This window comes from Belonocnema kinseyi, chromosome 10 (genome assembly GCF_010883055.1).
Source record: "Belonocnema kinseyi isolate 2016_QV_RU_SX_M_011 chromosome 10, B_treatae_v1, whole genome shotgun sequence".
In the NCBI taxonomy this organism is placed as follows: domain Eukaryota; kingdom Metazoa; phylum Arthropoda; class Insecta; order Hymenoptera; family Cynipidae; genus Belonocnema; species Belonocnema kinseyi.
Genome location: NC_046666.1, coordinates 101541987 through 101553905, shown reverse-complemented (window position 1 = coordinate 101553905; position 11919 = coordinate 101541987). Strand labels below are relative to the sequence as shown.

The window sequence follows — 11919 nt, the reverse complement described above, 5'->3', positions numbered from 1 at the left end:
TCACCTAAAAAGATCCATAAATTTATTATTAATCATTTTTCGATTGGACGAGTAGATCTTCTTTTAATCGTAAAACATAAGATAAAAAATGCAAAAATGCACATTTTAGAAAAAGCACAGAAAAGACGAAAGAGAACATAGGCTCCTATATAATAACCTATATAGGTTCCTGTATTAGACTCTATGCAGATGCGTAGTAGTTTTTTCTTAATCGTAAAAAACAACATTAAAAATAAAAAATTATAAAAACAAGGAAACAAGAATTAGTATGATTCAATTTTTATGTATATTATGAATAGTAATGATATACATTTATTGAAATGATACATGTTTCAGAGCAGCTTAGAATACAATTTAAAGCAAAATAAGAAACAAATACAAAAATAATCATGATAAATACAATTTGCTTCTTATTTTGCAATTTTTTAATGAGTAATCCCAGGCAGAGTTACATAAAAATGTATTATAATTGATATAAAAGTGTTGTGTATAATGTAGAAAAGTTGACATGTTGGACAAAATCGAGTGCGAAGCACGAGATACGTGATGAGAATGTGTTCGTTAAAGCCAAAACAGCTTTAACAAAGGAGAGTTCAAAATCACAGTTGTCGGGCTGTTCACCTTTGATTTTAAAAGGTCTGTGTCCGAATGCGGAAGAAATGCAAAGACTAAGTGCGGAGTGCGATTGCCATCATTCGCGTGCCGTAGGTGCGCTCAAACTCTCTTTTAACGAAAGAGAATTCACAATTACAAATTTACAGTGGTGGATGTTTTGAGTCTTAATTTAAAAATGTTTACGCAAGAATGTGCGAAAATATAAAGACCGAGCGCTTAGCGCGAGGTAAATACATAATCGAGCGCGAAGCGCGAGATAAATGTACAACCGAGCGCGAAGCGCGAGAACCAACAGTGGCGCGCCCTAAGAGATCAGAATGTGCCCGCGTAGCGAGCAGATTTTTTGTTTGACTCCACACTGGAACAGAGGTCTCTCAAATTCACATTCTATGCGCATTTGAAATTTTTTCTTTTACTAAGGCGGGCCTAAACATTTGATAAAAATGTTTAGTGTTGCACAATCATTTATTCTGCATCGTGAGAGGGTATCCACGCGAATCTGTGTACAAATAGAAGTTATGAAAGTAAAAATGATTATCGTCGTATTTTATTGAACTTTATTTCCAAATAAAATAATTGCATGCAAAGTAGTGATTCGCGCGCAGAGCGCGCGTATGAGCTTTTATTTTAGTTGAAAATTCGTCTTTTTAGTAGATAGTTCGTCTTCTTGATTGAAAATTAAACTTTGTAGTTAAAAATTCAAATGCTATTTCCTTGAAATTTCATGTATTTTGTTAACAATTCGCCTTGTTGGTCGATAGAATGATTTATTTAACTGAAAATTCATCTAAACGCAGTTGATAATGAAGCTATTTTGTTGAAAGTTTTAAAAAAATTAACGAATCCAGTTGAATATTTCTTCAATTCAGTTGAAAATTCATCTCGTTGATTAAAAATTTGACTATTTTGTTGAAAATGACTTTTAACTGAAAATGCAACTATTTCATTTTTGGTTTAAAATTTATATTTTTCACTTGAAATGAAACTATTTTATAAAAATTGTCCTTTCTGAGTTGAACATTCCTGTATTTTGTTGAAAATTCGTCTTCTTTGTACTCTCTAAATATGAATCAGCATATGCCTAATTCAAATCAGCGTATATACATTGCTGAAACCTGACCATACCTGAAAACTGAGCAAAAGTTTGCCGACCACTGTCCTAGAGACTTCCCGCCTATATTTCCACTTTTTACATCCTCAGGCCTGACTGTTTCAAAGGATAGTTTCCGAGCGATAAATGGGCTAGCTGCATTACAGATTAGAGTCCCAAATATTTTCTACGCCACAGGCGTAAACTTGTCAAATCCTACAAGGGTTCGTCCCACCGTACTCCAGATGCGCTAGCGACTATTTACTTGCAAAATACCGATGTGTTTTACGCCATTGGCATATTACAAATTTAGGATGGTTAATATTTCTTAACGAAGCTTTACATTCTTGATTTAATAATTACCATATGATTTTATTAAAAATGGTTAAAGATCTAGCACGTCAAAGTATGTCCATTAAAAAATGTGCACTAACTTATTTAAGTGCAATTTATTTTGACTTAAATTGACATTATTAAAAGCTGACATTATTAAAACTTAAAATGACATTATTAAAAGAACGGTTAAATGCCATAGAAATCGGAACAATTTCACAGGTTTCGCAAAGACTTCGCATAGATTAAAAAGATTTGATAAAGTTTTTTATTATTCGACAATTAAGATTTCAAAGATTTCTGGTCGATTTAAAAGACTGCATAGACTTCAATTATTTTAAAAAGATTTCATGAAGGTCTTATTAATTTAAGAAATATCACCGAATATTTCAAAAGTATTTCAAATAATTTGCAAAGACTTTTAAACAATTCACAAAAATTTCAATGATTTCCCACAGTTTTCAAAGATTTGGCCGAGATTTCAGATAGATTTGAAAGATTTCATATACCTTTAAAATATTTCACAATGACTTTTAGAGAATTTACCAGTATTTAATAAAGAATTAAATGATTTCCCAAAGAGTTCAAATATTTCAGAAAGATTTCAGATAGATTTCAAAGATTGAACCAAAGATTTCAATAATTGCCTAATGATTTTGCAAAGATTTTTCTTAATTTATTATTTTATTATGTATTATTGTTACCAACTCCGATCTTCTCTACCCACTTTATCAAATTGTACCCTGTTTTGCCAAGTGAGTAGCAGGTAAGCCACCTTTCATTTTAGTTCCCGAAAAATAACAATAAGGCAAACAGAGCGCGCTTTTGGACCTTTAATTTTAGTTCCCGGAAGGCTAAGGCAAACAGGGCGCGCTGGGGTAAGTCGGTCGAAATCAAATACACGGCATAAGCAATCTCCCACCTCATCTCTGAGTCGTCTCCAGGGATGCTATTCTCGAACTCACGCGACTTTTTTTCGCATGCGAAAATTTTCAAGCGATAGATTCGTATACGAAAAATTGTCGAGCGCGGTTGGTATTCTTGAGTCTCACTCGATGTGCTTTCGAAGGCGAAGTCGTATGCGAAGTGTAGTGCGACATTGCCGATGTTTCAATGTAATGAATTGACCAATGAAACGGCGAGTACAGAAGAAAATGCCGCGCATTTTTATGTTCCGATATAACTATAGAAGTAAACAAAGTACGTGTGAACGAAAGGATAAACAGAAAATTAAATTTTTTACTAATACATCGTTACATTAAAATAAATGCATGCACTGGTTTCAAAATTAATAGAATGTTTATTTTCCCCTATAACAGCAATCCGTACAATTTCAATGATTTCTTGCCCCATCTCCTTGTTTAAACGAAATAAACTTACAAACTTGTTATCCGGTAAATCTAAAGCATTATCACGCACTTAAAACGGAGCTCTTGGTTCAGCATGCCTTTCTGTACCATCCAACACTTCTATAAATCTAAGATTTACAATGCCATATTTTTCTTTTACCTCAAACTTCTTTCATATATAAGATACGAATGTTTTGTTTTGACGTGAGTCTTTTGAGGTTAGTGTAATAGTAGTCCCACGGGCCTCACCATGTCTCTATACAACCTTCGCCATAGTTTCATGCCAATTTTCGCATACGATTTCGTGTATCGAGTGGGTCAGAACACTCATTGCAAAGTGTTCGAAAAATTACGCATAGGAACGGCAAGCGACAACTCGAGAATAGCGACTTGCGCCAACTATTCGAAAATCAGCCATTTTCGCATGCGAAAAAAGTCGAATGAATTCGAGAATAGCACCCCAGGGTTGCGAAGTGACGCATCACTCGACGTTTTCGATGTAAATTACCTAAATGAAGTAATTTACTTAGAAAACTGTATAAAACCGGTCAATTACATGACAAAGATGGCGGTTGTCTGTTGTGAACTTTTGAATTTTAGAATGACGAGAAAGATTTCCACGAGGATTCCAAATATCCAATGGAAAGCCCTAAGTTTTGAGAGAGTGAAAGCAAAATTTAACAATATAGACAAAAGTGTAGCATAGGTATGTAAATATTGTTGAATTATTATTAATTTTTGCAATTCTATTAAATCATTGTTATATATTATATTTATTATAATACTTCAATTATATTGTAATCTACACTTGAAATAATTGTTTATAAATCAGCACACGTTCAAATAACTTTTAAGATTATAATAAATTAATGACTTGTAGATGTCTGTACTTCATGTAAAAAATATTTTTTATCACGAAGTTAATACCAATAAAAAGATAACTATAATTATGCTGCTAAATTTTAGATTTTGGACTTTAATGAGAATTTAAATATGAATTCAATTTCGTTTTTCTCCCATTAGGTATTTTCACTTCAACTATTAGCTAGCTTCACTTTATTAAAACCTGAGGGGGAAAACAATGGATCAAATGCACGGAACAAAACTATTTCTGTAATACCTTGTAATTAATAGTCATTATAATTTTATTATTTCAATAAATAGTGATAGAATAAATTAATTAAATTATAGTCATAGAAAAAATTAGCCCTTACGAAGATATTAGCAAAATAGAACAAAAATGAACTGAATCCCATGCATTTGGACTCTTGTTTTCCCCTCAGCAATCTACGAAGTGAAGGTAGCTGTTGATTAAATTAAAAATACCTAATACAATACTCGTAATTAATCAAATAATTTACAATAATAAAAGTTTAATTTAACATACAACTACTCTTTATTCATAAAATATTTATAGATATCATTTTACTTTTAAACCAGTAATTATTGATTAGTGATATGGACATTATTGTAGTCATCACTGATAAATGTTTACTGATATTTGTTTATTTCTTTTTTTCAGGAAACTTTCCCTATACATCTTGCTTTAATTTGTAAAATTTTAAATAACAATTGCAGAACGACTGACAAGCTCACGTCCACAAACCATACGCAGAGGTTATGTACTTATATCAGATTAGACAAATCACAGCCATCGAAATATTCGCAAGTTCCACATCGATGTAATTTACATTAATTTACATAATGTAGAAAACTTCGGACGTAAATTAGGTGGTAAATTACTGTAAAAATCCACGTAAATTACCTGGAGTAAATTACGTGCCCAACCCTGGTCGCCTCCCATATGTTGCTCTGTACGCATGTGGAAGATATGAATAGAGACAACAAATTTCTTGTTGTCGACCTTATACGATAGAAGGAAAGGTTTCGACTCGACTCTAGTGGCATATTATTATTCAAATTTTTTCAATTGGTCATTCCACGAAAATAATTTTTTGTATTTTCTTGTAACACACATTGTGTCAGGAATAGATTTTATGTTCATCAAATTCTACTTGTTTCAGAAGTATTTAGTGTCACTTGACCCAACTGTGTGTCTACAAATTTAGCAAAATTGACGTTAAAAGTGATAATTTGATGGATAAATAGAAACGAGATATTTTTTTCAAAATGTAACCGTATGTGTTTAAAAGTTAAGGAGCTGTACGAGGGATTTCCTTACTTATCTGCTGTATTTTCGACTGCATTAAATTTACCAAACATGTCATTCGAAGGGAAATATAACGCTAAAAGCCCAGGTACGTTTGATACGTGTTTTTAAAATTACATTTTTCCTACCACATATGGAAAGTTTAAGTAATATGTCAAACTTGCTTTTCCATGTAATCAGAAAATGTTAAAATTATGAACATGATTGCACACGTGCATTTGATAAAAATATTCAGGTTCGTTCTTTTTTCATGTAACTTTACAAGATTCGTGTAAAATCTGTATGTATACATGACGATTTTATCTACATTTAGAAGAATAATTGTAGCTATTACGACTTTTTTACAGTAAGTATCAGTGCGTGAATTAGTTTCTACATTAGTAGTCGTGCAATTCCTTTTTTCTGCGTTTGTGGTCTTTGTGGTTAGAATTTTACATAATAATGTGCCTAAACGGAAAAATAAAATACGTGGGCGTCCGTCGGTGCAAAGAACGGCTCCAGCTCTTTGGTATAGAGTTATATATGGGTTCATGTAGCCAAATGAGTTACCATTACTTTAGCCCGTTTTTCAGTAAAAAATTAATTCTATTGGTTCTACAAGGCGCCATCGTCAAATGAAACTAAATAAATCTCAAAATGTGCTTTCTTTTCCTAGTTTCTGAACCTGGAACGAAAAAATGAACCAGTTTTGCCGTTACTAAGGGGTGTCAAGTGTTTCTAAGTAGTCAAACATTGTAAACTGAATGCAAAATGTCTAACCAAATTAATTTGCGAGACTCAATTTTGAAAATGAGGATTTTAGTATGTATACGATTCATTTGATGTGGAAAAATTGAGCAGCGTTGCATTCTTAATACATGGAGCACGGGCCCCTGCAATCCGCAAACCGTTTTCGATAAACACTAACATAGTGAATGCGGCGTTGGCAAATATTAAGCACGACTGTGATCATGAATCAAATAAAAAAATGCATTTTTAAATAATTATACCACCCGAGAAATTAAAAAAGCTTGCCTTCGTTATATGTTTGACAATTTTTAAATTCTGCTTAAACAAGTATAGTACTCTTCTATGATTTTTTTTTAGATATGTCATTTATTTAAAGCACAACACTCGAACCTCGCTAAATACACTACCGTCAGAAATTATTGGTATAACCAGAGAAAGTCCTATTAAAAAGCACTGCCGACTTTGAAGGATTATTCAATTACGCCTCAACTGAGACCTAATAGAGATATTTTTCACCTTTTAAAGAGAATATTCCGCGTAAGAAGTTTTAAACGAATGCAAGAATTTCTTGAATTTTGTATCTCGATTTCAACTGGTGGCACGACCCAGGAAATTTGAAATTCATAACACAGTCTTTAAGGTCTTGTTTTCAATTTAAGCGAATATAACTTTTAAAATATGCATGACTCCTCGAGATACAATTAAAAATGTTCAGGTCTCAAACGTGAAGTTCAGTCGGCTATTGCTGCTGTCGACCACCAGAGCGATGATCGTCGAGAATTTCTCAAATTTTGTTTCTAAACTTCACTCGTGCTGTGACTTACTATCGGCGAGAAAATTCGAGTCCTCTGGCTTTAACGTTGAATAAGTATGTGAAGAAAAAATGGTAGGTTAATGAAAAAGGTCTCATTTTAAAGGTGCAAATGTTGTACGTTAATGAGCCGAAAAGTAATATTCCAAAAAATTATTTGTAGCTTACAGATCTGAAAATCTGATGAAAAGTAAGGAAATTTGATAGCTTTTAAAAACAATGAACTTTGAAGATTAGTTTTTTATTGAAAAAATAATAGGAAAAATCGGAGAAAATTCATGGAGGTAAACTACACATTTCTGAACAGATTACCGTCGGAAAATTTACAAAATATAAATAATTGTTCGTGTTTTGTGAATAAATATGCGAGCGCGCTATCTTCAGTCCTAATGAAGATAATGAAGTGATATAAATTGGAGGTAGTTAGTTGAAGTACCTGTAATAATTTACAATTTGAATGATGTATGTGGTTCTTGTTGTCTTCGTAAAAATTGCGATATTTGAAGTCAGTTTTTTATGTAGGAAAGCAAGTACGAGAGCCCAGCGTGGTGCCGTTTTTTTAGGGGATCGTCCTCGGTTTTCCTCACCACATGGAAAGGGTTTGAAGGCCAGAGTGAGGCTCGGAATTACAGTTGGGTAGGTCGGACTGAAGAAAACCGAGGACGATCCCCTGAAAAAACGGCACCACGTTGAGCTCTCGCACTTGCTTTCCTATATAAAAAACTGACTTCAAATATCGCAATTTGTACGAAGACAACAAGAAGCACATACTTCCTTCAAATTGTAAATTATTACAGATAGTTCAACTAACAACCTGCAATTTAAATCACTTCATTATCTTCATTAGAACTGAAGATAGCGCGGTCGCATATTTCTTCACAAAACGGAAAATTATTTATATTTTGTAAATTTTCCGACGGCAATTTGTTCAGAAATGTTTAATATACCACCATGATTTTCTTCAGATCTTTCCTATTATTTTTTCAATAAAAAACTATACTTCAAAGTTCACTGTTTTTTAAAGCTATCATATTTCCTCACTTTTCATCGTATTTTCAGGTCTGTAAGCTACAAACAATTTTTTGGTATATTACTTTTCGGCTGTTTAACGTACAACATTTGCACCTTTAAAATGATACCTCTTTCATTAACCTACCATTTTTTCTTCACATACTTATTCAACGTCAAAGCCAGAGGACTCGAATTTTCTCACCGATAGTAGGATGCTTATGGGAAAAAGAACTGAAATTGACTGAGGGTAATCTGTGAAATCTCATCTTTAATTTGAGACAATAAAGTTTCAACAAAATATTCACGGGTTCCCAAGATATGACAATAAATTTCCAAGCATGCCTATGTCGAGTTTAGGTTTGCGATCACCGCATATGGCCAGATTCGCTGCTAAAGCAACTGAAATTCTGCTCAGATACGCTTGGACATTTTTAGTCGTATCTCGAGAACCCATAAAGATCTTTAAAGTTTTATTGGCTTAAATAAAACACATGACTTCAAAGACTATGTTTTGTGAATTTTAGATTTTTGCCACAACTTTCCTCAGTCATGTTACAAGTTGAAATTGAGGTACAAAATTCGATCAATTCTCGCATTTTTTTTAACTTCTCGCGTCGTATATTCTATTTCAAAGGTAAAAAGTATCTCTATGATGGCTCAATTGACGCTTAATTTTATAAGCTTTCTAGTGGGCTTTTAAAAAAGGTTCGCTCTTTATTTGTGACCGAGTAATCACATTTCGAAGTGGACAGTAATATATTGTATACACGAAATTTGTTATCCAATCCCCCCTTACAAATTCAACTTTTCATCCATGAGAAGGCGACGTGGAACGTGAATAACTAGTTTTTTAATACACTCTGAATTTCTTGATACGGACTTCGTTAATAAAGTGAAATTGACTTCATATATGATATCAACCAAGATGTTCGTCTTTTTGTCTTGGAGTCACATTTACTTCGATCTACTTTCTGATTTCTAACTCATTACGCCCGACGAAGCAGGTGTAAAATTCTACGTGGGCCCACTCGCGAAGTGCGCATGTGCTCCTGTCAGATGTCTGAAATTGATCACTTTTACTGCTTTACATGCATGAAACGTTGCGTTTTCAAGATAAGTTGGACAAAAATAACGATATTCAAAAAACTTTAATTATTATTTAATATTTAAATAACCCCTGATTTGGCCATTTTTCTTCCGGAAAAAAATAATAATATATAATACGCTCAGAGCAAAAGCAAACTAAACAAAATGTGCGCAAAAGCGAAGTAAAAACACGCGAGAGCAAAGACGACCTTAGAGTTGGGGAGACGTAAAACGACACATGAATTAAGAGAGAAGGTTTCTCCCACTTTGCGGCTGCGAAAGCCAGCCTCGTATAAAGCCGAAAATGCGCGAACACGAACCCGAGCTCGCCCGTCTTCATGAATGATGATCTAATCAGCTGCCTCTCAGATTTATTCTCGTTTTAAAATCCTGAGTTTCCATAGAATCATTAGATTTTTTTGCAAAAAGGAAAATATCATTTAATGTATTGAAATATATATAGAAGATAAGATTTCAGGGCCTAATACAACTATAAATACGAGTTGCGTTCAAAAAGTAATTTTCGCGGGTTACGTACATTCAAGTTTTAAATTTTTTGTTTTGTTGTGTTGGTACACTCGTCACGATCACATGTTCACAGTTTTGACTATATAGCTCGTGTTGTTTTTCTGGCAGAGGCGTAAAAGGTTAGAAGGGTTTGGTGTGCTCGGCGATTTTCTTCTTTCGAAAAAAATGGAGCAAAGAGTTTGCATTAAATTTTGTGTGTAAAATGGAATCCAGTGCTCTAAAACTCTTGAAATGCCGAGAGGATGTGGAAGACAAACCTCGCCCTGGATGTCCCAGCACGTCAACAACAGATGAAAACGTTCAAGCGGTGGAAGAAATGGTGTTGAAAAATCGCCGAATTACCATCAGAGAAATTGCTGAAGATGTTGGCATATCGGTTGGATCATGCCATGCTATCTTTTTGTACGTTTTGGGCATGAGACGTGTGTCAGCGAAATTTGTTCCAAAACTGCTTAATTTTGATCAAAAGATCCATCGCATGACCATCGCTCAGGAGATGTTGAATGAAGTCAATAATGATCCTGATTTTCTCAAAAAAAGCACGTCAAGTTCGGTCAAATGTGAAGGTTTTGCCCACTGTCTTCTTTGATTACCGTGGCGTAGTGCATCAGGAATTCTTACTACAAGGTCGTACGGTCAATAAGGGGTATTACCTTCAAGTTATGCGCTGTTTGCGAGAGGCGATACGCAAAAAACGTCCGGAACTTTGGAAAAACAATTCGTGGCTTTTGCATCACGATATTGCATCTGCTCATTCATCGTTGCTTGTGAAAGATTTTCTGACCAAAAACAGCACCGCAGTCATGCCTCAGCCTTCATATTCACCGGATTTGGCCCCCAGTGGCTTTTTTCTTTTCCAAAAACTGAAGAGACCCATGAAAGGAGATCGATTTTCAACGATTGAGGAGATAAAAACTGCATCGCTGGAAGAACTCAAGGCTATACCACAAAATGATTATCAGAATTGCTTCGATGATTGGAAAAAACGTTGGCACAAGTGTATTATATCTGAGGGGGATTACTCTGAAGGGGACAACATAAATATTGAGGAATAAATGAATATTTTTTGAGAAAACCATAAAGTCGCCTTATTTTTTTAACACACCTCCTACATTTTTTAACTGAAAATTTTAGTTGATACTTAAGTTTCCAGTTCAAAAATTAATTTTCAACCTGAAAAAAATACGAGTTTTCAACCAGACATGAATTTATGAATAAAATAGATGAATTTTGGAACAAGAAGAATAATTTTCTACCTAAGAAGATGAATTTTCAACTACAAATATAATTTTTCGAAAAGACTTCCGGTACCGATAGTAAAGTGACGTTATTTTGGGGGCTTTGTTGTTTCTTGGCTTTTAAGAAAGAGGAAGAGAGGTGAGAGTGGTGAATTTTTTGTGAGTGAGGAAGGTAGGTGTGTTAGCTTGAGTGAGAGTGAAGGCTTTGGTTGAAAGGGTGAAAGGAGTGAAAAAATCAAAGTTTAAAGCTTGTTTTTGAGCTTAGATTGGACTTTGCGTTGTCAAAATTTAGGCGTGGAGGAAGTGACTTGCTGCGAGCTTTGCTCAGTAGATAAGTAGTAATAGAGTAGCATGCCAACAACACGGAGCCCAGGCAGAGGGCGACAGATGAATGAAGAAAACGAGAATAGCAGGTCGAGTGGAGTGTTGCGGGAAGTTAAAATGAGTGGAGATAAGGCGGGTATCGAGGCAAGCTGCGAAAGTAGTGATGACGAGCGGTACAAGATGCCGGTTAGGAGTGAGGGAACCGCGGCAACAGTAGCAGGCCTAGACCACCGAACTTGGAAAAGCTCAACAGAGCTGCACAGCCATGGACAGTCAACGCACTGGGAAATAGAAGGCCGCGTACTGTTATGATTATATTTAGTTCGCAGACCAACTATAAGCGCGCTGCTCTCGACAGCGGATGAACTGAGGAATGGAAGGTTACTTTTAAAGTCGTAAGCGTCGACGGTCGAACGTATATGCGCATTTAACGCCATATGCACGTTGTCAGCAACGGCCGCAGCGAGAAAACGAAAAATGCGATACAACGAAACTGTTCGGATAGTTGACGAAAACGTACCAATGGTGCAAATACGCATATACGAGGGTAGTTCAATAAGTCCTTAGAATGAAGTATAAAAACAATTTTTTTTGGGTAAATTTTTTTTTATTTTTCAACATAATCTCCTTGGAGC

At 34.6% G+C, this 11919-nt stretch overlaps 1 protein-coding gene across 5 annotated transcripts in view; it reads left to right on the top strand.

The window, feature by feature from the left end:
• Positions 1–5188: 5188 nt before the first annotated feature.
• Positions 5189–11919, top strand: part of LOC117181509 (ubiquitin-conjugating enzyme E2 J1-like) — a 42438-nt gene continuing 35707 nt past the window's right edge. For 3 of the 5 annotated variants that reach the window (XM_033374260.1, XM_033374264.1, XM_033374263.1), the window contains exon 1: positions 5195–5645. In XM_033374260.1, coding sequence (XP_033230151.1) covers positions 5528–5645 — 118 coding nt within the window. In that variant the 5' untranslated portion in view covers positions 5195–5527. Of the gene's footprint in view, positions 5646–11919 lie in introns of all 5 variants that reach the window. The other 2 variants (XM_033374262.1, XM_033374261.1) reach the window with 2 other exon arrangements.